General features: G+C 45.4%; 1 protein-coding gene across 1 annotated transcript in view; it reads right to left on the reverse strand.

Annotated features, from left to right (window-relative positions):
* Window positions 1-21,689: 21,689 nt before the first annotated feature.
* FHDC1 (FH2 domain containing 1) overlaps window positions 21,690-26,766 on the reverse strand; it is a 32,465-nt gene continuing 27,388 nt past the window's right edge. Inside the window, 1 exon segment of the mRNA XM_066317691.1 lies at window positions 21,690-25,725. Within this exon segment, the coding sequence (XP_066173788.1) occupies window positions 23,677-25,725 (2,049 nt within the window). The 3' untranslated portion in view covers window positions 21,690-23,676.

Below are 26,766 nucleotides of genomic sequence, written 5' to 3' on the forward strand. Positions count from 1 at the left end.
ACGGCACAAGTACTCATGCCTACAAGTGGCCTGCCTGGTCTATCACAAGGTATGTGTTGTGGTCACATGCAAAGACCCCAAATCAAGATTGGAGTAGGGCTGTGGTACATGCTGCAAGGCAAAACACTGGTGCAGGAAGTCCCACACCCTGCACAATTTCCATGCTGGTGTGGAACAGGACAGGGATACCAACAACTGACTGCAGGTATGGTCATGGCTAATGGCAACTCAATCAGCCTGGAAAGCATGTTCTAGGAACAATCTGATCCTTCAAAATCACTCATAAAGGAAACCAAACAAACACTTATGCAAATAAAGCCAGTTATCTTTAAAGGTCTCCCAGCCAGCTCTCGGTGTCCCTCACAAGCTGATGCAGACTGTCACAGCCTTGGTGGCCCCACTCCACGTGGTCAGCGTTGTACAGACTGCTCCGAGCAGCCAGGAGGGCTGTGAAAGCAGGGCAGGTAACACTGCAGAGCCCATCCTCTGCCACAGAGGACATGCCTGCTGGTACCTCACAGAGGACTCCTTATACTTTCAGTAACTCTGCCTCTGCCAAAAATTGGGTGGAGGGAGCCTAACCCCACACAGCTGCAAGGCGGTTACAATGGGAATGCAAATTAAAGCCACCCATTTATGTAAACTAACTCAAAGTACTGAATACAAAAGCAGATGCATAGAAACAAAATTGCAATACCAGTTTCAGGCAGGATCCACTGGAGCACAGGATGAATTATATACATATGGGATTTCAAAGGAGATCATTAGGACAGAGCTCTGCCCACGTCTTAATGACCTGAATAGATTAGCCTCTCCTCACTACCTTGTGCTATCTGGCTGAGGATTGACACTGCAGAGATTTTCATCTTCTCTTCAGGCCTTAAAGCAGAGCTTCAGCTTTGGGAGGAGGGCAGGGGGCAATGGTGTCTTGCTGCATCCCAAGGAGCTCCCACCACACTGACAGGTGTGATTTGTGTGCAGAGACAAACCCTGGGGCCAGTCTCAAAGTAGGAAACAGGCAAAGTGAAAGGAGAGAGCCTAGCTGAGCACACTTGGGGTGGGCAAGCAAGGACAAGGGGGAATAGTGTCTGAAATTAACCTTTCTAGTTCTGGTGTTTCTCAGGCATCAGTAGAGAAAAGTGAGATAAAAGAGAATGAGCAAAGGAAAGAAACAATGAAGGAAGAAGTATAAGAAGTTAACTGGAGAAAGAGCTTAAACGAAAAAAACCCCAAACATCCAAGAGATGCATGAAGAGCATAGGAGATGCCCCTGCATTTTGCAGGTCCTTCCTTACAACAGCTCCTCCCAGTTCTGTGAAAGAAGTGCCTGTTGTCCGGTGAGGGAAGGCTGAGCAAGGCTCCTCACAGCCTGCGCAGGGATTCCCTGCAGGGCGCACTGCCCATCCCTGTGCCGAACAGCTCTGCCCTTCCGGAGCACAGGTAAATAATCCCACGCGAGCACGCCTCGGGGCGAGTACATTTTTCCTGGGTGAATACAGTTTTTCCAAGTGATTAAGATAGGATAACCAGAAGTAAGCGACCAGATTATACAGCGGAGCTCACAAATTTCCATGGAAGGCCAGGAATGCTGTGCCACAGGTAAGCACTGCTGTCACCTCTGTTGTTTTTCAAGACCAGTTTCCAAGGGTAATTTTTGGTTTGTGATAAACAGCCTTGGAGTCAGTCCAGATTTATTCTTGGTAGATCACATCCATTGACTGTCCCCTTGTCAGGGTGGTCAGTGTCCTTATGACTCCAAGCCTGTAGCCCCTGAGGGAGCCTTCCTGCAACTACAGCAAACATCCCATCAGGTTCCCTATGTCCTGCATGCAGCACAGAGGGTCTGCATGGCTGCATACAAGAGCCCACCCCAAAATTATGACTCCTTGCAAAGCAGCAGAGTATCAGAGTAACTACCTTTGGATAGAGCAGACCTAGGGCCTATGTTAGCATCCCTTAACCCAAGCAGACAGGTTCAGATAAGGCAACTTGACACAATCTGTGTTTTACCCCTCTCTCTGCCAAGAAAAACTGCAGCTGTTTGGGTTCCCATGGCATTTATTTAGTACCCTTTTATCCTAGCCTCTGTGTTCTTTCATGTAATAAACAAATCACATATCTTGTTTTACATATCTTTGCACATGAAATCTCCTTCCAATTCTTCTTATGCTTGTCTGAAAAGTGCCTAGCAAACTGCTGCATTAAATAAAAATTAAGTCAAGGTTGGGGCTCCTGTACCCAGAGCCCTGAGGTTTTATAGAGCTTTCTTTGTGCAGCTTCTATTTCTGTCTGATTAAGCTATCTAATTCTCAGAGGTTAAGCTATCTAAACTGACTGAGTACTGGAGCATTTAAAATGTAAACCCACTGAACTTTAATCACAGTCTGCAGACTACACCTCTCTCTCCATCCATATATATGTGGGAGCTGTTTCCTTGCAATTTCTTGATGTTACACTTGCATCTATTAGCATCTCACATGCTACAATTAACCAGAGTGTGCTGGAGCAAAGGACAAGGTGTCCAGTATATGGAAGTGAAGCTAAACGTGTAGCTACAGCAGCTAAGATAGAGCAGCTGTCTCCTGTCTGTGTCCTGCTACCCTCACAGCATCTTCTGTGTTGGTGCTCACACTGCTGGCTTGTCCTTGGTCAGGAAACACTGCTGCCAGCATGAAAGTCAGGAAGGGGGACAAAGACACAGCTCCCACAGTAATGCACTTTAGACAAGTGAGAGCTGCCAAGCTCTCCTCCCTCCCTCCTAGTACCTCACAGTGATATTCAGAAGTCCTTTGATTTTTAGATTTGAGAAAAATCCTTGCATAGGTAGTATTTCCAGTCTGGCATGGTGTGCCCTGGGAAAAGAAGACACACTAGAGCTGTTCTGCAGCTCTGGCCCATAGGGGTTATCGGAAAAGAGTGCAGTGAGCCTGATGCAGGCCTGCAAATCCCAGCACCAGGCAGCCCAGGGACTTCCCAGGCCACAGGCAGCATCTGCAGCAGCAGCTCTAACCAGCCTCCATAGCCTGCTTTCCCATTAATTTCCCTAATTGCTTTTTGAACCAATGTATAGTTTCAGCACCTGAAGCACCCCATGGCAATGAGTTCCACCAATTAATTACGGTTGGGAGAAAAAAATACTTCCCTCTCTTAAAAGAATATTGGCCTGATGATTTAATTTAACATCCCTTGGCTTTTGCCTTACAAGCAACTGCAGCCATTCCTCCTGCTGTTCGTCACGTTGCAGGCCTGTCGCAGCCCTGAGTCCTCCCTTTTTTAGGCTAAGTCTAACTGATTCAGTCTCTTTTCATACAGATAGCATTGTACATCTCTGATCACTCCTGTCATACATCTCTCTGCCTTTTCCCATTCAAGTACAGCCTGATTTTCAAGAGTGCCACACACCCACAATCCTGAGGTTGCTCAGTAGGAACTGAAGGCACTGTGCTCTGCATCCTTTAAAAAATATTATTTGCTGCTGTGGGTTGTGCTCCAAAACTGACTGCAGCCCTCTCAGCAGATGTCCTGGAGGCATTCAGCACTAGCCCTGTGTTTGGTGGAGGGGTGGTAGCACCATGCCTGGCTCCCAGGGCTTCTACAGAGATCAGCTCCAAAGTGCCAGCCACAGCCAGCTCTGGCATTTGCTTCTTGGTGCCTCTGTCACTAAGCCCACAAACAAGAGGTGACTACCACAACATTTGTGTTTGAGATCACAGGGACAATGTAGGTAATATGTTCATTGAGCAATTGTGTTACCTCAGTGAAACATTTATAGGCACTTGCAATAGAAATATTGCAGATAGGATGAAGAAATTACCTCAGACAGGATCAAATATGCAAAGCTAACTGTAGCTGTGGACTTCTCCCACAAGATAAACAAGTGGCTAAGGCCTCAAGGGAAATAGCAGGAAGGGGAATCCCAGCAAGCTATTCTTGTGCCAGGTATTTTTTTGCAGGGCTTTAGTAGGAACTGTGTCTGGGAGTCCCAGGATGACCTCACCCCTGCCTGCCCACAGGAGCCCAGCCTGAGGACAATGCTGCTGGACTCCCACTTCCCCAGAGCCCTGCACTGCAAGCCCTGCACACCAGGGACAGAGCAGGCTTGCACCTACTTTGTGTCAGCAGTTGTTTGCAAACTGAACAGGACACAAATATAGACAGGTTTCAAAGGGAGAGGGGGAATGTTTACAAGAGCCCAACATTTAGGATGCTTTTTCCTCTTGCTCCTGAGATGCAGAGATCATTCTGGTGTTCAGTTCCATCCCCTCCAAGACAGCCACCAAGAAAGAAAGACAAAATGTGGGGCGAAGAAAAAGCTGATTCAAAGCACCATGCACACTTACCTACATCTCTTGAGATAACAACTCACCAACCACTTCTCCAGGCAGTACAACTCCCAGTGGGCTGCAGTGGGCCAACTCAGAGCTTGTCTTTGCTGCCTCTTGGCATTTTACTACCTCAGTGTATAATCTATAATCCATTTTTCTTTAAGTACTCTGTTTTTCTTAAACAGGGTTGCCATTCCCTTCAAAACATAACTTTGTTTATCCAAAACAAGCAAGGGCTGGTATCACACCCTGCCAAATGCAACCGTGTTGCTGCTGGGTGGTGCTTGACAGCCTGAGCTACAGGTGATAACTCCTTTTTCCACTCAGTGAAACAGGCAAGGATATGCCCATAATAAACCACCACTTATCTGTTGAGGCAGAGATTTTTTTTCCCCTCTGGTTGCCAGCATGGATTACAGTCTGAATCTTCCTTTTCTTTATCAAAAAGCATTTACAGACATTTCCATCATTCCTTCTCTAAAGTTATTCTGCAAAAAATGAGTGAAACAATTAAATTGTTGGATTAGCAGGAGTGAGACAGCTCTTCTTTTAACCAGGGGATTTTGATTGCACCCTCTTACTTAATCTCTTTAGAATATTCACTAGACAAAGTAATTTTCTTGTCTCTGAACAATGCTAAGGTGTCAGACTCCTTTTATCTGAGCAAAAGGCAGTGCAGCATCTTCTCCCCACACAAGTGCTTTTTTTGGAGAATAAAAAAGAAAAGGCAAAAGAAGAACATCCCCACTTTTCCAGTGGTCACTTTGAGTCAAGAGGAAAACTGTGTCTGATCATGTAAAGCCCCAGCACCCAGGAATCCCTCCTAGCAGGATTGCCACCCCAGGAGAACCAGAGCATACCAGGAGGCTCATTTAGCAGCTAAAATAATCCACCCTGCAAACATTCTTCCATTCAGTTTTAAACAGCAGTGGGGCTGAGATTCAGCCTCAAACAGGATGGGGGGATGTGGAGGATGAGGGATTGGGGCAGGGCAAAAAGAGATTACCCAGAGCCCTCCCTTGCAACCAGCAGAGACACTGCCCATGTTGTTTGGTTATTGGGGAAACAATGTCCTCTTTCAGGGGCTGCAGGTGGCTCGGGGCCTTGCAGAAAAGGGACATTATGGCTTTCTCTGATAGCGTGGTTGAAAGGTTTGGAGCCTATGTACAAAAAAGCCTTTGCTGAGGGTATTGCTGCTGCATCAAGTATCCATGAAAGCTGCATCTCTGCTGTTATGAATCCAATCACCACAGCAAATGAATGGGAAGCATTAAGAGTGGCAAAATGGTGTTTCAAGCTGCAATGAACAGCACCCAATTCATCAGTGAATAGCAGACTTGGGTCAGTGAAAGAATAGCTCTGATTGAAAGAAGTATGGAAGAGCCTTGAGCAGTGTGCAGCAGATGTGTGAAAGAAGTACCCAGAACGACAGACACTTCTGAGGTCTCATGTACAGCTAGCTCCAAGCCAGGCAGTCTGGCTGGGTGTAGGGTCTCCAGCTCCCCACGTGAACCAGTTTACAGGGCCTTTAACTTCACCACTCCCTTGTCTTTGGAAACAAGCTTCTCTAAAGAAGAAAAGCAACCTGTATGTGCAACAGCATTTTAGCCCTGCAGTTTATCTCCAAATGTCATGGTCAATCTTTCAGATTCCAAACTGGCATGAAAAACATGAAGATGTTATCAGAATTTTTACAGTTAGGCAAAGTAAGAGCATGTAGTAAATCCAGAAGCAAAACCTGGCTGTCCCAGTTTCTCATCCGTAATCGTGACCATGCTGCTTCACCAGCCCCTGTTCATTTTTAGGATCCTGCAGCCATGAGGGCTGCAAAACCCAAAAGCAAGCCCTGCTTTTTCTTCACCACTGCAGCAGGACAGCCTAGCCTCAGGCTGGTATCAATGGGTGTCAGGAACTTGCTTGCCAGCAGCCTCAGCCCACCTTGCTCCCTTGCCAGGGCTCAGCAGGCTCTGTGCAGTCTTTTTCTAGGTGACTGGGATGCACCTGATGCTGGTGAGACCCTGCTGATGGCACCCTGCCCACACTTACTGCGAACTAAAGGAGGCCAGAAAGGCCGTGTTCTTGCCAGGGAGTTAATAGGCACTTGGGCTCTTGGCCGAATGGCTGCTAGTCCCTGAACTGCTGGGATGCCATGGGACTGAACTAATGCCGGGATGTCCCTCTTGTTTTGTACTGCTTTGGTGTGCACACTGGACTTCTACCCAGAGATTGCTCGGGCTGACCTCTCTGTGGCAGATGCTGTCTTCAAAGAGCAGTGACACAGGCATAGCAAGACAGCTGATAAGGTTTGATGGCTCTTTATTTAGGGGAAATCCTCCTAATGATTGCCCAGGGCAAATAAGGGCTTGAATTCCCAGAGGAGGCATTGATGCACCAGATCAAAGCCTGCTCCCCAGCTGTCACCACAGAGGCATCACCTCCAGCCATAACAGGAGGTTATAAAAACAAAGTCTCTCCCTGACACATCCCAGGCTGCTCAAAGAAAACGGCTCCAAAGAGAGGAAGGTGAGAGAGCAAGTGCACTGTGGACTTTGAGAGCAGGGGCAGGCTCCCAGAAACACTTTGAAGTGGGGGTTTCAGCCCCAGGGATGCACCAGAGCCATGTGGGAGCTGGGGCAGGGCAGCACGTGTTGATCAGCTCTGCCTATTTCTTGCCTTAACTGCTATAGTCAGAGATGCATCTGTTTGCTTTCATTGGTACACTCTCACACAACAGAACTTAAATCCAGAGCACTGTGAGACTTTAGCTTTTAGAAGTTCCAGAAGATAGTTTTTAAACCCATGGAGCATGGGGTCCTGCTGCTGGCAGGGTGATTTCTCTTGTGTGAGGCTTTCCAAAAAGCCTTGCCACTGCTGATACCTCATAAGGAGCCTGGCTGCAAGTGGGCACAAGCTACATCACCATGCTTGTTGTAACACACACAGGACACAGGACTGTCTTGCAGGGCACTGTGTGTTCTCATGATGGTGGCTGCCTCTTGGGAATGGGCTGCCGGCACTGCTGGCACAGATCACACCAAGCCAGTGTCAGGAACAGCTGGCAGCCCTGTGGAAAATTTCTCCCCACTTGACTAGTGCAGAAAAGGCCAAAGAGGTTGTTAGTTGACATTGCTTTAATAATTTATATCACATTTTATAGCTGTTGAAGTTACAACTCCTTCAAGGTACTTCAACATGAAAGACAGCAAGGTCCCTGCCTTGAAGACCTTGCAGTCTAGTACAGACAGGTAAACATAACAAGTAGAAACATTAAATTTTGGTAGGGAGTGGGGACAGGTTGAGGGAGTATGTACAGAAATTATCTTTGGCACATCAAAGAGCTGGAAGAAGTCCATCAGAGGAACCTTTAGGCTATTTATGTATTTCAGGTAGCAAGATAAAATCATGAATAATTAGTTCCTGCAACCTCTTTGCAGAACTAGGACTGAAGCAAGCCTTACAGAGACACTTCCCTGCAAATGTATGGCCTATGGAAGGGGAAGACTGAATCCTCCCCAGATATATTTTACATTGCTGTCTTTTAACCGGTAACAAGAAAAGAAGTAACAGGCAGCACAAGCACACCAGCATCCTTCCAGGTGTTGGTCCCTGTCTGTGGCTATATGATCACATTGTTGATTAGCCCAGCAACATCTTTCTTTTTTTTCATTCTTTTCACCACAAGCTGCATTTTGTGAACTGCCAAGATACCTACCTTCCCAAAACACCCTATTTTGAAGCTGAAGTTCCCACTCTTTAATCCTGCCCTCCCTCACCATACCCAACCCATGCTGTGTTCACTGAATCATTGCTGAAAGAACGAAGATACACATCAAAGAGTGGAACAACCAGACCCAGCTTCAACAGAGCCCACTGTCACCTCAGCTCCTGCAGCTGGACAGTCAACACATGGCTGTCCCACCAGTGCCTGCCTGCACAGCTTCTCTGGACAGGGCAAAGGACTCACACCCCTTCCCCAACAGGCTTTCAAAATTCCAGAGTATTGCAGAAATCAGGTTTTCTTGGCTGGAAAACAAAAGCAGATAACCCACTTGTGCTACACTGTCAAGCACTGGTACACTGAGGCCTCCAAGCACCAGAGACAGCTTGGGCACAGAGCAGGAGGTGTTTCTAGATTTATTCTCTCATTTGTGAGAGCTCCCTTGAGCAGATACAGGACATGAGCTCCTTCCATTTTGATACAAAAATGTATCACCCAAAAACCTACAAACATATGTAGTATCATTGTAGCTGTTCCACTGCCAAACAGATCCAGCCAAGACATTTGATCAAATCAGAGAGGAAACCTGTGGGTCCAGAGCAGGAGACCCTTTTTACCAGGCTGATACAGGTCTGCCAGCCAAAGCCCCATAGCCATGGTGTGGAGTGCAGGAACAGAAAAAAAAGCAGCTCCTGCCCCCCCTGCAGCTACCAACTCCTGTGCTGTCTCTCTCTCCCTGCCAGCCCCAGCACCACAGCAAAGAGCTGAGTGATAAAAGTGTTAACTTTTTTTAAGTATTAAAAAAAAAGTGTTAAAAAAGTTATTTTAAAAAACGTTAACCAAATGAAAAATGACCTGGTGAAAAGCATTTTTTCTCAGACAGATAAATCCAGTTCATCCCATAACAACTCCTGTGGGCTTGTCAGGCTCTATTCTTAATTAGATCCTGAGCAACTGAGTTAGGACTCTTCTACTTGGTGGCAAATACTTGCAAGATATTGATAGTGTTTCGGGGTTTTTTTTCTCTGGCTGTTTGTTTTCTCTTGCCCACTTTATTGGTCACCATCTCGGTTGTGGTTGCCATGAGTCAAGGAGCTTGGTGGCATTATGGTATTTTTGGTTGGAAAAGGCTCTTCCCAGATAACTCTGCTTCTCCACAGCCTGACCTCAGGGCACACAGAGAGATGTAGGCAGAACCATGCAACCCAACAGAAACCAGCCACGACAAGGTGGTGAAAGGGCAGACAGGGCATTTGCCTTTGCATGGCTGAGGGCACACAGGGCTACTGAGAAGCTGCCTCCGCCTTAGCCACCCGATAAACTCTGAGATAACTGTCAAATTTCTTTTTCCCTCCTTTCTCCACTTGTGCTCCCTTCAGTCAGGACTGCCAGAGACCTGCTCTCCTGAATCAGATAGATGGAACCTCTCTGTCCTTGCAGCTGTCCTGATCTCTCCTTGCCATGGTATCACCCACCAGTTACACAAGCCAGGATACCCCTCCCTCCCCATTCCTTCCCCTCACCTACATCAAATACCCCCTTGTTTCCCTTCTGTTTCAATGACTTGAGGAACTGCTGCGGCGAAGCAAAGGCTGGTCTCCAACACCTCCTCCTCAGGCATGTGGATAACAGAGACAGCAGCAGGGATAAGGCACAGCCTCCTCAGCCCCTGCGAGGAGCTGCTGCTATCTACAGAGGACATACAGATTACCAGACACAAAGTACTCCACAGTATGTCTCACAAGGGGTTACAAAAGGCTTTTAAGTTACCAAATGTTCTCTTTCCCACTTATTTGGCCGTGGACACTATAAATCCATGGTACATTGTAGACTGCAGCTCACTGAGTATAGGGTCATCTGCTTGCCCTGCTGGGCACAGAGCCCAGTGCTTTATGCACAGCCATCCCCAGCCCTTCCAGGCTCCTCTGCTAATTAAAAAAAAAAAAAAAGAATTAAAAAGCACCATATAAGTGAGAGGAATCACCAGCCTCTTAAAGGCAAAGTAAAGAATCTGAGAGAAAAAAGTTTGTACATGGGTTGGCCAAGAGAAAAGGATGTTTGTTGCACAAATAAAGTGAGTGGGAGCAAGACTTTCCAGCCTGACTGGTGAAGAGATCTGTAAATCAAGACTGGAGCTCCTAGCCATGTATATGAATCAATTAATGCACTCAATGAATCATTCATTTTCAACATAGGCAATCAGAAACAATGGTTTGATGTTCAATTGATTTCTCATTTGTCTTGCTCCCCTGAGTAATGATGAACAACTCACCACTTACATGGTGCATGCCTCAACCCGACTACTCCTGGAGCAGCTTCTTCAAGGAATCACACTGGGCACCTGCTTCTACCTGCTGACATTTCATACCTCTTGGTCACTACCTGCTGATGCCTTTGGCTCCACTTATCTCACTCATCTCCTATGCTCTTCCCACCATGTTCCTCCTTATTTCTGTCTTTAAAAAATTAAATAGAAAGCTTTGTTTCCAACATGTGACAGTAGAGCCAGATTCTTCACTAGGAAGCATCAGGATTCTACTTCTCAAAAGCTCAGAATACCAAAAACTGGCAGAAAAGCAGCACAAAGGTCTGTGACATAAAACAGTCTAAAGAAAGGAGGGAGTCTGGAGTATGTTTTCTATTAGATACCATATTCACACTTTTCCTTCATCCAACGTGCCTTTAGATGAAGTAGTGTGTGCAGACCTCTGCCTCGTATTTTGGATACCTCCTGGCACATTTCACTAGTCAGACCCAGACACATCCCAAAAGAAAGCCCTCGGTTCACACGCTGGGCTATGCTGCAGTCTCGAGTGATGAAGACATCACCCAGTGGCGAGGAGTCCTGCAGTCACACAGTCAGCTTTGGGCTGTGCCATTCACATGGCCCCAGCTGGTCATCCTGAAACAAGACAGCTCAGTGTGGCTGTTGACTATTCCTGGCAGATACAAGGCATCTCTGGGACCAGGCAAAGAGGAACACAAGCATAATCCTATTATGATGAATAAACTGATAAAAGACAAGGGAGAAAAAAATATTGGGGCACACTGAGCTTTCTCATCCATGAGAACAAGGTATCTGCATCCAGCTTGCAGAGATGAGCATGAGCACTGATTTGGGGACACTGGGAATAAGTTTGCTGGAGGTCCAAGTCCTCCCCTCATGTGGTCCTCTGTGGGGAGGGCAGAAGGCAGAGGTGGGAGCTACACTGACTCCCTGGCCACTGGCAGGACTGTGGCATCGGCTTGTCACTGCTGAATATCAGGGGTACACAAAGTGTGCTTCACCTCTGTCTGCCTACAGTCACCCTGGAGCATCCTCTCCCCAAAGGATATGCTCCCTGGCAGGAGGCTCTGGGGCTCCTTTTCCCCTCCAACAAACCAGGCAACTGACCAAGAGATCTTGCTTCTTTGTCTTTCCCCAGCCCTGTGTAGCTCTGTAGCTCTTCAAAAATCTTTTTTTGGCCATATTTGTGCATAAAGCAGGCCTGAGAGAGCTGCGGGATCATAAACAATTTGTTTCCTCTGTGCTCAGAACATTTGCAAACACTTGGGCTTTTCAGCCACTTCAGTGGAGAACATCTCAACCCTCCCCTCTCCTTCCATTTATAGCCACAATTTAAAGATTATATCTCCTTTCCCCACCTTCTCATCTCTAGAGCTTTCAGAGAGCAGGGAACCTGCTCTTTGAACCTGCTTTTTCCTCGAGGAACCAGCTGCCAGCATTGCCGTTCCAGCCCCCATAGAAGTGAGGTGTGGAAAGCAAAAACTACCCCACACCCTTTCCCATGCACACACACTCTGATTTTTTAAAGAAAAATATCAGCATTTTCAAGATTACATAGCAAGCTGCAGGAAAAGCTGTTGAGATACCTCTCCCAAAGTGTGAACCCTGTGTCATTTGCTGCACTTGGGCAGCACCACGCATGCTGCAGTTATGACTCAAAAGAGTGAGCACAACAGCTAAGGAAAGTCCTTTCAAAAGGCTCCAGATTCACCTCCATGGGGCAGGCACGTTCAGAGTTCACCAAGCCTGAATTTGATGTTAGCTCCCTGATGTCATCACAATTGCAGCTCACTTCCTTAAAACCCTGCAAGCCGGAACAGAGCTGGTATTCACTGAGGCCGTGAAAATCATGCCCTTGGTGCTCCAGCTCTGGTTTGGGCCATGTTCAGATGCACCTTCCCCAGCGAAGTAGCTCTCCTGGGAAAGGTAAAGAGCCTTTGACCTGATAGCTTCCATCTTACCTACAAAATCCCAGGTCATGCAGTGCATCCCACAGGCTTCTTTGTTCTAATACAGTTCTAATTTCATTATCTAACCCATGCTGTTACATGTGGTTAGCCACCAACATACACCTAACAGAGTCAAGGAATGGAAAGCAGCTGCCAAAATATTACTTTGGGGATTGTTAGCACTATCCAATTAGCAGCAACACATGAAGGTGCCTTGCCCAGGAAGAGGGATGATGGCCAACACTCACAGTTCAAGAAGCAAATATTTGCAGGAGTTGAGCCCTGCTGACTGCTCCTTGTTGCAGCCCACTGGCTTCCCATCTATGCTTTGGAGACAGCAAATGTAGCACCTTGAAACCCCAGGGATCTCTGGGAATAAATTTCCTCGACTTTCTCCTGAGATCTGAACTCCAGATGACAGCAATAGAGGCAAAAAGCAGCTTTGAGCTGCCTCATTGTCATAGATGCAAATTCCAACTTCATCAAATCCGCCCCCCAACCTTTCTTAACAAAAAAAAATAGTTGATTTTAAATTCTTGTAAAATTATCAGCCTTTTACAATTTTAAGATGACTTTTTAAATTTTTACCAATTTTCTGCATTGGTTTTGATTTTAGAAGTCCATGCATTTAAAATAACTAGCACTTTTCATAGCATATAAATATTTGTCTTACAAGAAAGAGTAAAGGGTTATTATTTTTAATATTTGAAATTAGAAAAAACCACTTGATGCCTGCTCAGAAATCAGCAATTTCTTTGAAATAACAAATCCAACTGAAACAGAAAACTGCCACAAATTAATTTTTAGAAGAGGCAAAAGCATTTTACTTCAGCTAGAGAAAAACTCAAGTAAATCCTTCAGCTGGGTTTGGCAAGTGAGTCTGAACCGGTATTGCAGTAAGTCAGCTCCATGGGCTGGACACAGTGTGCAAAGATTACATCATCAGACTTCATGTTGTGATCACTTGGAATAGGCAATACCACTTGGAGAATCAAAAAAGGAGACAAAAACAGTCAATGCAAAGAGAATTGCTTAAGGCTAAGTACTTTGTAGACCTTGTGCCGTATCATTCCTTCTTGCCTTACAAGTTTTGTTATGAAAGTCACCTCAAATTAATTCTTTGTGTATTGCAGTACCTTCCTTCCTTGCGAGAAGGATCTTTGCCCTGTTTGATCCTGTAATGCTGAATCACATGCCCGATTAGGTCACCTGAAAGCTCTTCGCTGGGATGCCATGTTCCTGGCTCCGGGAGCAGAGTTCCACGTGACTTTATCCTTATTCCACTCAGCAGGCAATGAGATCATCCTTCTGGTGGCCCAGGAATTGTTGCAAGTCCTCTCAGGCTGGAGTGATTCATGGGGAGGCTGCTGGAGGTGGCTTTGGTGGAGCATGGCACCCGTGACTCACGGCAGTGCTGGATAAACACCCGCGCTGGCAGGGTGCCGGCTGCAGCAGGGCTGGTCCCCAGCAGCATTGCCGAGTCCTTCGTCCCTCCGCCCCACTCCAGCTCCAGAGGGTGCAACTCCTTTGGTTGCCATAGCACAGGACTCTGCAATAACATCAATAAAGGAGAACGACCCAAGATGAGGCCACCTTGTTTTATAGTCACCTTGAGGCACTGCAGCAAACGTGTTGTGCTCAACTGAGAGATGTTTCATTTCCATAGCACAGGGAACAGGAGAGGTCAGGGAGCAGCATAGCTCAGGTCTGCTCAAAAAAAAAAAAAGTGAAAAGACTGGGGGGAAAGGGAAAAGAAAGGTAAAAGAAAGGAAAAAAAGTCCTCTCTTCTTAAATGCACCCTTAAAATAGAAAAAATCATCAACAGTCAAAAAATGGTCAATTGAGAATCAAGTGGCATAGCTGCCATTTGGTCTGTAGGGTAGCTCAAGGTTTCTCATCTGCTTTCGTGGAAGGGAAGGAGGGAAGGAAATGCAGGAGAAGAAGGGACAGAGTCAATGGTTTCAGATTTACTTTTAAAATTATTTCAGTAAATGAGTCATTAGAAGTTACCACTGTCTCCTTAATTACAGAATGCTCAACACAGTCCCAAGGGGAAGGGAGAGGTTTACTGAAAAATACATATTCCTTTTTTAGGGACAGAAGGATTGGCCAAAGAGCTGCAGACCAGCTGCAGAAGACAACAGAGGGGAAAATCATAGGGTTTATCAGCATCCACATTATCCCCATCAGGGAGAAAGGAACAACAAGTACAACAGGTCTGACCAAAGAGGGCCCTGGTGATTTCCAGAAGCATGAGGACTCTAACTGGCCAGATAGTGGATGCCTGGTTAAATAACATTTTAGGCACAATTATTGTGTATTTCTGAAACAAGTCTCTTTTGTTGGGCACATTTTTAATGTAACAGAGACTGAACTTGGGCTACCTAGCGTGGTTTTGGGAAACCACTGCAGGAAACACAGATCCAACCTCCCAGAGCTTCCACTGAACTTTGCTGTCAAACTTAACTCTGCCAAACAGGTTTCTAAATTGTTCCTGTGGGTCTCCCCGAGGCCAGCAGGCAGGCAGCATCCTGCCAACCAGAGCCGCTATCCCTTGGCAGCCTCTGACTCCATGGAGCTGAGGGGGGACCAGCCTGAGGGCAAGACCCAGTGCCTGTGAGCAGCAACAGTGCCCCCAATGCCAAAAGCCACCACAGCCTGCTGAGAACAAGGTTCCCCCATCCCAGCTTGGCAGTGGGAGCACACCGGGACTCCATCTCCCAAGTGTTTCCACACCCCACACTGTCCCTGGAGCACGGGCTGGCCCCAGAACTGCTGTGGACCCTCAGTGGGGGAAATCACAACTCCTTTCCTGCAAAGACTTAATCAAGCAGAAATATGATAATAAGAGTTTGCCAGTTTGGCACATAACATTGTAACAGATCCAGTTACCAGCAATTAGACACTCCACCCCGATTAATTTGTGCTAGAAATCCTATCACAGTTTTAAACAGAGAGCGTGATTATGTGTTCAAACTATTTACTAAAGGCTGGGGTGATTTCTCTGTCATTTAAAATGTTGTATATTAAGGGTTGGACATTTTATTCAGAGATATTTACTGTACTTTAAATGAGACTTATTCAGAGAAGTACTTTCATTAAACAAGAGTTTAAACTTGATCGTACAATGGACCTCTGTGATTAGTCATGGACCCCACTGCCAATTCATGCTGAATTTTCAAGCTACACATTCTTGCAAATCTCTGCTTTATGGCCTTTTTAAATACTGTTGGTTGCTTCTATAATTACAAAACGTCTCCTGCTGTATTTCCATATGCCCTTCTCCCACGGGTTGCCCATGCCACATTTCACATTATTTCAGATACTGTCTTTGTGCAGGGTTGGGGACACCACAACCTCTGGGACTCCACGGCCACAGGGCTGTGCCCAGTGGCCTTGCTTCTCTGCTTGTTGTACAGACGAGGAACAGACCAAGATTTCAGCAATATTCCACACAACAGTTTAAAGAGCTTCCCTTGCCCCCACTCCACCCACAGCCCTTGTGCTGCATCTTCAGCTGGCAGCTCATCTGTAAATTGTCTTGCAGGGTCTGATTTGGTGGTTATATTGTTTAGCAGATCCAAGTAGTCAGTGAAAATTGGTTATGTTCCTACTGCAAGCTACACACAAAGAGGGCAGGGGTTAAGATTGGACTTGTGCAGTTCATATTCTCCCTACTGCCATCTCCTTTGCTGCTTTACTCAATATGAGGTCCTTCAGAGCATGAAATCTGATCTGGAACCATCTCTACTGGGGTATGAACCAGTCTCATATTTTGCAGAGGTCACTAAAAGCACCATCAGGAGCTGCTAGATGAATCAGTCCATGCTCCATCCAGCTGTATTTCAAGTCTCTGGCAACAGATTGCATCAAATCCCTCACAGTAACTCGGGCAGTACTTTGCAGTAATGCAAAAATACTTCCTAGATTTCTAGGCTTCCTGGTTAGCTGCTGTTTTGCACACTCCATACAAGTATTTGTACTACTTGGGATGACCACAGCAGCTTTACTATAAGTGTGAGGGTGCTGGTTTCATTCATAAATCCACACTGCAAGAAAAAACAAGCATCAGAAGTATTACGTTTGTCAGGAGACTTGCTGCTTAACAGTGTATGCATAAAGAGGCATCCCATCCTGCAGGACACAAGTTAGTCACTGGGAACACTTACTGTAACTTACTACTCCATTTGATTCCTTTAAGAAGAGGGTAAGCAAATCTCTGCCAGGAAAGGTTGAACTGTTGAGCACACAAGGGTCGTTCCTCAGTCTCCCACAGATTGATTTTGGCACTGCCAGCACCTGTCCACATTCATCTGTGCTCAGGCTAACAGTGCTGGACCAATCCTCAGCCTGGCTAGTGAGCATCTCTCACCTCTCCTCCTCTCTCTTTATCCAAACTACAGAAGTCCACTGCTCCCACAAGTCTTTGCAAATTTCAGTGTTCTTTTTTTACCTCTGGTGTCCCTTAAGCTACAAGCTTCTTTATTTCTTGCATTCAGTAGGTTGCCTCCTGTGTTTGAGTTTTCTCTCACGTTTCTTGCCAAATTCCTGTCTTTACTTGCTTTACTGACTTCACATCACCATCAGACATCTCAGACAGGCTACCATTAAAAATTGCAATATATTCCCAGCTTTCAAGCCATAGCCCACAGAAGACCAGCATTTTCCTTAGGGTTTTCCCATCTTCAAAACCCTTATTTCAGTAGCAAAATCATAGTCCTCCCTCTTATAACTACTTCATGCTAAGAACAACACCCTATGGCCTTCAGCAAAGTGACCTATGCATAGTTAGCTCTTCTTGGAGCAGGAGGCTGGGCGACCTCTGCAGAATCCTTCTCAGCTCAATTACTCAATTGCTTAGGCTGTAACCTCCTGGGAGGAAAGCCTGTCTTAAACAGGATTCTGTCCTTTTTAGAAAGAACACATGTGAGCACCAAGTATTTGCAGCAATAAGCAGTGCTTATGGTATGAATACACTATACATGTGTTCCAAGTGCTCTCCCTTTCCTATAGTGATTAGTTACTTTCAGCAGAAGGAAAATTGAGTATACATTCTTCAAGAGCTTCCATGTGCTCTTATAAAAAGGTTGTTGTCCTTATCCTATCAGAGAAACCCAAAATATCCAGGAGCCTTAGGACACAGTAAGCTTTTCCAGACATGAAAAGCTACGTGCAAATTTAAGAAACAGTAATACAATTATTTTGCTCTGGTGCACAGGGAAGCAGCTCAAAACTGGCAGGACAAATGTATTTGCTCTCAGTACCAAGACTAAGGGTGGGGTTAGAAATCATTTCACCAAATGGCTTTTGAAGCTGTCGTCGACAGTCTTTCATTAGGGCTTTTTAGACACCGCAAAGCTAAATTAGTCACACCTTTATTTGAACAGACTTTCCTCACCCACCTCTGCAAAATCACCACATGTGCTCAGATTCTCAGCTACCCCATAAGCTGCTTGGCGCAGGGGGTGAGCGACGTTCACATAGAAAAGATGCAAAGATGCACTTCTCGGTAACGGCCTCCCCCGGCGACTCGCATGCAGTAACAAGGCAGAGCTGCAAAATACAGACATGCAAGCCTTAAAAGCCTGAGTTAATTTTGTTCCTCTATTCCCACACCTTACTGGAATCTGGCAGCAAAAAGTCTCAGTTTGCAGATTTTGCAGACAGACGTTAGAGAAGGACTCACACTGGCAGAAAGAAGAAAGCAATGGAGCAAAGCAGCCACTGGAATCAAGAAATGGAGAAACAGCGCGATGAAGCAAATGGAAGAGTACAGAAAGCCTGCCACGTGAAAATAAGATTAAGAGAGGGATGAGTTATTAACAGATGATGGAAAATTTAAGAGGAAGATGAAGATTATAATAGAGGAAACAGAAGTGGGAGGAAACAGTCATGGGACATATAGGGGCAAATACAGCTGTAAAAGGGTGGGGAAAAAATCAAAACCACACTTACACCCATTTTTCTTCCTAACAACAGGGATTAAAGATTTGCATAGGGAATACGTCTGAATCAGTTTAAAATGCAGCGTGAGAAACAGCAGAAACCAAAACATGAAGCTAGCGACGTGTCCTATTTTCAGCCCCAGAACTCAAGCGACTCCAGCAGTTCTCAGGCAATTGCTTTCTGCAGTGAATCAATGGAGTCAGGCACAGGGAGTCCTGGTTTCTCCTGGAGACTGTGGTTTAAACCTAGAGTTGCCAGAAACAGCAGACAGAAAGGGAACCCCAAGGGTTCTGAACACTTGTCTCCACTTGTGCCTATCTGTTGTTGTCACTTCCTTCCTTATGCACTTATCCCTATGAAGCACACTAGTTACTGGGTTTCAGCAATTCCTAACACCAACTGAGCACATATCCACCTTAGATATATATTTATTTCCTTCCCAAAACTTATGCTAGCCCACCTGAAAGCTGCAAAATCTTACTCTTTCGAAGAAACTACCAAAAGTGCACATAGAGAGTCAATTAATCTGTTTTCCCAAACCTACAGAAAAGGACCATGAGGAAAAAGCACCAGGGAAGTGAAGATGATAGTAGCTTTGTATCCCTCAGCCCTGCTTTACTGCTCTCTCTTGAAGGTCACCTTTTTACTTCTAATGACAAAGAAATGGAAGAATAAAGGGAAATAAAACTAATTGTGAACAATTATTTAGAACTGGAATCAAATATTTTCTAGCCAGCTCCTCTTGGGTGCCCAAACGAACATAGTCTGGGTTCAGTTGCTAGGGTTTGTTTCCAGAGAAGAGGAAACTATCACTGGGATGCACTCTGGAGCCAGAGTTCTTGCTTTTATGCTTATTTTGCTGCTGGATCACTCAGCCACTGAAATTATCTGCTGTCCCTGTGCACAGAGAAGCTAACAGCTCTTTTATGAATGAAAGTCCTATTGTTTAAAAAAGACCAAAACCAAAGTAGGTAGAGTTTATATCTTTGCTCCACTTGACCCATGAGGAAGCATCAAAGTTTCTTGCCTTTTTTCCCCTCCTCTTCCCAACAAGGATAGAATAGGACAAACAAGGAGCTATTGTTCAGACCTGATCAAAAGCAGAAAAGGCACATCTCTGTTCAAAAGGGAGTCTGTCTGCTTCAGATGGTGTGAACAGTCTCAGAAACTCATGTAACTCTTCCCCTTCCATGCACACAAGGCCACCCTTGCTGAGCATTTGCTCAGCCACTGCCAACCTCACCCTATACACCACCACTAAAGTCAACCTGCTCGTATCTCCAGTGCTTGAATGCTGAAAGTTAGGACCTCATCAGCTACAGATTGAGGATTTTTGTTTTCCTTTTTTTTAATCAGAACAAGTTGCCAGTTGAGGCAATCGGTGCCTATCCTGCAGCCTCAGCCTTCAGGCTGAAAAGGCATGGAAACCAAATATATGGCAAGGAACAACCACTGTCTTGAAACAATTTGCTCTGAGTGGAAGTATTTGATGCTCGTGGTGCCGATAACACACCTTGCAGCAAATACCTTCACATGTCGTTCGCCTCAGTGTCTCTTTCTTTTAGACTTGCACAGATACTTCCTCAGCTGCCAGTTTTAACAGCATACAACATTTCCAGAAAGCATCTTTCAACCAGGAGAACATGACAGAGTTTTTAATATCAGCTTACAAGTAATAAAAAAGTAACATATTTTTGGCTATTTAGGTAGTGACGTGTCTAAAACAAACTCTTTTGTTTCCAGCAGCTGTTAACAATACCTGTAGGGAGCTGTTCCCAAGGCAGTTATCTCTGGCACTGACGGCAGGAGGATGTAAACAGCATGTATCAAGTTAATGGAAAACATTGTGCAGCCAAATCTGAAAGGAGCAGTGTTTAGCTGGGCCTCTCTCACAGGGATTACGTTCTCACATGCAGCAGCAGGCAGGCCTTGCCGGGGTGAGCAGCCGGGGCTCTGGGCAGTGCTGGTGGAGCAGCGGAGCCGGAGGCACCGAGCCCGGGAGTATGTGCAGTGACTGCCCCAGGCTGGGAGCTCGGGGTCAGTGCCCAGGGAACACCTCCAGCACACAGCTGGCTCGGGAATGGAAGGCAGGAGCCAGCGTGTGGCTGTCTGCATCCGTCCACACAGATGGACCCTAAGATTAGGAAGATACTGACGGGTTATTTTGAATGACATAGTCCAGGCTTGTAAACTGTGGGAGGTGTGATGGGAACCCTTTCTGTCTTTCTTGATAATTTAATGAGCTGTTGTAATGAGGGATCCACCGAGCCCCTCATTTGTATGCAATTCCCACATGAGATGTGAATATTAAATTCCTCCAAGTATGAATCAGCACCTCTTACTCCCACAGCTTCCCTCTATCTCTCAATCTTCACCAGCTCCACAGTTCCAAATTCCCCTCACGGTCCTGTGGGCTCCCCCACTTCACTGCCACCTCAGTAGGGACCAGAGGAGATTGATGCACCCTGGCCACAGTCAGAAGCATCAGCCACTCAGTAGAACAAAGCAGGAGACAAGGTCTCAGTTCCTTCTTGAAAGCCAATTGCAACCAGGCGAATGCTGTGCCCTGCTAGCCTTGGGGAAAATTGTATGACATGGGAAATTTAACCTACAGGGCATCTCTGTCTCTGACACCTGGTAGTTTAAATAATGAATTGGTAATTATAAACCCTTTTGACATAAAAATGAAGTTTAAAAAAGCAAACTTTTGAGACACACCTTTTGATGGTTGAGGGCTTTCCCACGTAGATTCCACCAACAGCCGTCATTCAGCACTGGCAGACAGCAGGTGCTTGCCACTCCAAACAGGGAGAGACACTCACCAAACTAGAAAAGTCAGGGGCTAAACAAGTTTGCAAAAAGCAGCAATTCCAGTCCAGAAATCATTTCCATAGCAGAGAGGAGGAAGTATTCCCTGAGGACAAGGAGGCTGGCTGGATTTCACTTTTTTCCTGCTGAATAGATATTCTTTTGTATGCAATAAAGAAGGAAAAATAATGGGAGAATGGGACAAAACTGAAAAATTCACAATTGCAGTGCAAAAGTCACCACCTGCTCCTGCAAAACAGGCTGTTCTGTATTTCCACAGTCCTGGGAGTTGTAGACCAGAATTTCTCAATAAAGTGTGCTAAGCTCAAAGGCATGAAGATAGCGACAGATCCAGACTTGTTAGTGCCATGAACATTTGTCTTGGCCACAACATACAGTGTGTACACAAAGTGCTGCATCTACCATCTAATGCCTTCCATGTGATATCCAAACCTGTGCAGAAAGTCCCAACCCAGAAATGTTTAGAAACTGAAGTTCAACTGCATGTCTCAATATAAAAACAAACCCAGGATTTCAAACACCATGATTTCTGCTGTAGACTCCTTCCCACAGTCACCCACCCAGACTCAGTTGCTTGAGATCTCCAGGATCAAAGCCAAGAGTGTAACAGGAAGGAGAAAGTACAAACCTCATACCCAGTAAATGGGAACTTTATTAAACTACCAAGTTACTTCGAAATGTATAAATGTTCCATTAAATACAGTCAGTTTTCTTTTATGCATATTCATAGAAATTTATTTACATGTTCCAAACACATTTAAATTATTTTCAAGCTTGCTACGAATAAAATTTGTTGGTTTCTTTTAAAAAAAAGGAAAAAATCATCTGCTCTTGCAGATGTGCATACATCTACATAGATACAAATAAGAAGGGAGATTCTTTTGTATTCAACCCACAGTGGAGGCAGTATCCAAAAAGCTTATCCAAAAAGCAAAATATCTGCCCTTGCAGAAAAGCGGGCTCTATAAATTCTCCCTGTGGGACAGACTCAAACAAGAGGCCCTGTGCAATACTTTATGGTGTTTGGGTATGATGTCTACATCAAGATTGGCTGGTATGTGGGAGGAGCTAAAGGCCCTTGCCAGATTCAAACCTCAAAGTTAGCTGTCCCTGATACCAGCCCGTGAGAAGCATGTGAGCTCATTCTCACTGAATTACGCTCTCCCAGCACAGAGGGATAGAGCAGACAAACAGATCTAGCACTAGTATGTCAATGCCACTTGTCCAAAGAGATTTCCCTTTTGTTTTTTATTTTATTCTCAAATGAGGCTTCATTCATAAGTGAATAAAAGCCAATTCTTTAAATAAAATGCTTAGGAGAACAGCACTTCCCCCATCTAAATACATTTATCTGGGGAAGATGCACAGCATGCTGAATGAGTTTTCTCTCATTCTCTGTATCTTAGTGTGACAGAGGTTAAAATTTGTATCTCCAGGAAAAAGGGGGTGGTTTTATACTTTGCAAAAAGCTTATCAAATGCTAGTTTGATTCCTTTAGAGTCTTTAAACATTAAAAACCACATTTGAAGCAACCAAAGAACTCTACAAAAACATTGTCATGCGTAAGCTCTGTGTTTCATGCTAAATATTCTTGTTGACAAGGAGAAGGAGTGGAGGAGGAGAGGCAGGGAAAATAATGGCTCAATCAGAGCCATTGCAACATTCAAGTAGTTTGGTAGTGTACAAACCAGTGGAAACATGGAATGGTAAGAAAGTGCTCGGCACTACATTGCAGCCTTCAAGAGCTGAACTGCAAGCATCCTGATATGTATCATAAATATATGGCACTTCTGTATGACCAAAAGCTGACAAGTTTGCTTGTGATCAAAACAATTCAGGAGTAGTCGTCATGCCAATGGCCCTTCCAACAGGCACAGCCTCCAGCTGTGCTATCCAATGCAGCACCAGCCATATCCACTTGTGCATGCAAGACAATGCTGCCACATTCTTGGAGAGCAAGCCTTCTGCCCAGCAGAAAGCCTTCCCCAGACACACATACACATTCATAAAACATGCTATAAATTCTTCAGGGGAATTAAAGACAGCCACAAACAGCAAACGTCTTGTTTTACAACTTTTTGGCCAGCAGTTCCCAGTTTGTCCAATTGCCAGCAATGGACTTTGCAACAGGCAAAAAGAGCTCCCTAATCCAAGGAATTGAAAGCAATGGAAAGCACAATCACCTAAGTTCATTTCAGTACTGTTCCACAGGATTCATTTTGACATCAAATAAGAAACCAACAAGCACAAAGGCTTGAGTCCTAGGAAGAATCTTATGTACACAAAAAAACTGGCCTTAATCCATGTTTTCTGTCACAAAGTGTTTCATCTCATAGGTAAAACTTCTTAAAACTTTTTGGCTTTTGGTAACTTTTTTTATCACAAATGCGAAGATTTGCTCTTCTGCTCACATTCCATCACAGTAGCTTTGAATACATTCAAATTCATAAAAAAGGATTTAGACCAGAACACAACTACTTGCCCTTTCCCAACAGTGTGCTGTACTTCAATAAGCACATGATGCCATGCATTGGCAAGGTTACTGTTTTAAGGAATTTCACTACACAGCCATCCAGTGCTTGGACAAGTGTTCACATTCCAAGGTTAAAAAAACTCTCTCCCTTATTTCAATAATGGCTTCAGTATTTTACCAATTGTTGTTCGGTTTGCCTCCTTCAGTTTAAGAGATGCCTTTTCCACTGTTCCCTGTTCCTTTGGTGCAGGCTCTGCTTTTGTGCTCACAGCTTCTCCCTGCAGGATGCTTCTTCCAACCACTCTGGCACTATTTGCTCTCTTTAAGGTATTCACGCTGTTCTCCTTTGGATTTGGATCATCAGAGGTTGCTGCTGGCTTCACTTTAGGCAGCCTCTGGGACACAGACCTTGTGATGGGCGGAGGTCTGGATGAGCTGGATAGATCCACTTTCGCACGCTTTGAAGAAGAGGCCACTGTATTCCTTGCAAAGTTTGGGACAGCAGGTGGTGCTTTGGGAATACTGACTGTGGCAACCTTGGTGTCATCTGCAGGCGTCTGGGGTTTTACACTGGAGCGGCACATCTTTGTTTCATCAGTCTTTGATTTGACATTACTCTTAATTGGTTTAGAGATTGGCTTCTTGAGAGCGACTCTGTCCCTCTCAAAATGAGCACTGCTTGAGGTGACAGTGCCCCTTCGTAACTTTGGCTCTTCTACTGACATGCTGTGTCTGTAGGGACTTCTTGGCAGTGTGTCTGTTGTGCCTCGGACAGAGCTGCGATGAGACAAGCGACTTTCCACTGCACTGCTTTCACGAAGGGTTGCTGGCTTGGCTTCTGGCTTTTTCACGCTGCTGGGTGCCCTGTTTGACCGAGAAATAGGCACCACCTTCCTCATACTTTCATTCTCAGAGGCATTCAAAGTTCTGACAGGTCTGGAAGGAGCTGTGTGGTTAGGGCGAGTGCCACTGGATTTTGTGGAGTTTGGAGATCGATCTTTTAGAGCATTTGTCTTTGGTCCTACTAGATCTTTATTTTTTATGGGTTTTTCTTTAGGAAGAGCATGCTTGCTATCGGCATCATCCTTATCATTGGCAGAAGTGTGAAGAGACAGGTCCTTGTCAGAGGTGGAATTCAGGTTTGAGAAGAAAGATCTAGCCTTGTTCTGAGAATCATTGCCAGAAGAGCATGCTTTGCCAGCCTCATTTCTTATTTCATTGCCTGCTGCTTTAAAATCATTTCCCTCTTCAGAGTCCAACGTCAAAGAACAATCAGTCGTGGTATCTGACATGTAGCACACTGGCCCATCTTCCCTACTTCCTGAAACACTTGTATCCATAGACATAGGGCTGCTGCTGTTGGGCTCTAAAGGTTCATTCTTGCAACTCACTGCCTTGGCTTGATGGTCATGGGCTTCTCTGGAGCTTCGGCAAGCTGGAGGCAGGTCATCATCAGCAGTGCTCAGGGAATGAAAGCTTAGATCATCTAGAGTCTCCAGGTCTGTCCCACACGCATCCTCTAAATATATTAAAGGTGCATCTTCTGCAGGCTTTGCTCCTTGAATATCAAACTTACGTAACCCTTTAACAAGTTCACGCTCCTCAATTGCAAGGGCCAGAGCATTTATATCTGTGGACTCCTCACAGGACACATTGGAAGCGTGCAGGTTGTAGTCAGTGCTCCTCTGTGAGTAATGGGCACCAGGACCGGCTGAGCCGCTGAGGTGACTGGGCTCAGCTGGAGACACCTGCATGGGACCACCACTTTTCACTTCCATTTCAGACTGTTGGTGTAAGTGCAAGGTATTTAAATTGAGATCTCTTGTTTCTTTGGACTCCGTCCAGGCTACGTTTGGTCTTGCTTGTCGGGTGTTTGCACGGGGAAGGCTGTTAAACTTGTTTGGATCCTCATCTTTTGAGATTTCCAGGAAACTCTGCAACTCCCTGTCTGCAGTCACCCCCAAAGAAAGTCGAGAGCGTCTGGAATTTGTGTTTCTGTACAAAGGGCTTTGAGGCCTCTGCTGCAAGAAAGGAAGAAATTCTCCAAGTCCGTTTTTAGCCAACATCTCTACATCATTTTCACTGCTGCTCCGCCCAAAGCTGCCAAGCTCTCCAGCTGCCCAGGATCGACGCTTCTCCTCCAGCTCCTTTCGCCTTTGCAGATTATGAAGTTCCTGGACCTCTCGTTCCCTATTCTCCTGAAGAAGGAAAATCACAAATATATGTCTCAGAGGACAGTGTCCTATGCATAAGAACAAGACACACTCCTTCCTCTCTTCCTTTTTTTCTTCCCATCAAAGTTAGCTCCTACTGCTGCCATCCACTCCCAACCTCCAATACATACACAGGCATGAAATCACTGCAGCAGCCACAGCCTGCAACCATTAACCCTATGGAGAGCAGCTCCCTGCATGACTAATGAGATGACACATCCATCCGGCTAGTGTACGCAAGAAAAATCACCAGACCTTGCAAAGACCAACAAATTGACCCATCAAACCCAAGCAGATGTCACATCTTAGAATCACAGAATATGCTGAGTTGGAAAGGACCCACAGGGCTCACTGAATTCAACTCCTTGTCCTGAACAAGACCATCCCCAAGAGTCACACCATGTGCCTGAGAGCATTATCCAAACACTTCCTGAACTCTGTCAGGCTTGATGCCATGACCCCTTCCCTGAGGAGCCTGCTCCAGTGCCCAACCACCCTTTGGTCAAGCCAGAGTTTCAGATGTAAGATGGAGAGCATCAAGTCCTCACTAAGTTTAAAGGTGGCAGTCTTATCAGGTTAGTAAACCTCTACCTAATCTTTACATTCATATTTTAAGACTAACTTGTCTGACCAGCAGACAGCCAGCATGGTTTTTCCAACCCACCTTACTACAACTGCAACTATTCCTCAGCAAGTCCAATTTCTACGCAGTGATACTTTCCTCTAACATTACAGACTGAAAATTTTGTGAAAAGGCATTGCTTAATTGCATATGAAAGCAAATAGAAAAGTTAACACAATGCCTCATGATACTTAGACATAACTGACACCACTCAAGGACCATCAATCAATGTCTTGCTCCAATTTTGGATCTCATAATCACTGTTGGTTTCAAAAACTGGCAACTGTAGTACAGAGATTGCCCAGGGTAGGATGGAGATTTTGGCAGCTAAGCTGAGTGATTTTGGTTGAGGAAGCCATAGAAGCGGTAGTTTGAATTTGAAAGACAGCACAGTAAACACCTTT

The sequence above is a fragment of the Sylvia atricapilla genome, chromosome 4, assembly GCF_009819655.1.
Source record: "Sylvia atricapilla isolate bSylAtr1 chromosome 4, bSylAtr1.pri, whole genome shotgun sequence".
Lineage (NCBI taxonomy): Eukaryota > Metazoa > Chordata > Aves > Passeriformes > Sylviidae > Sylvia > Sylvia atricapilla.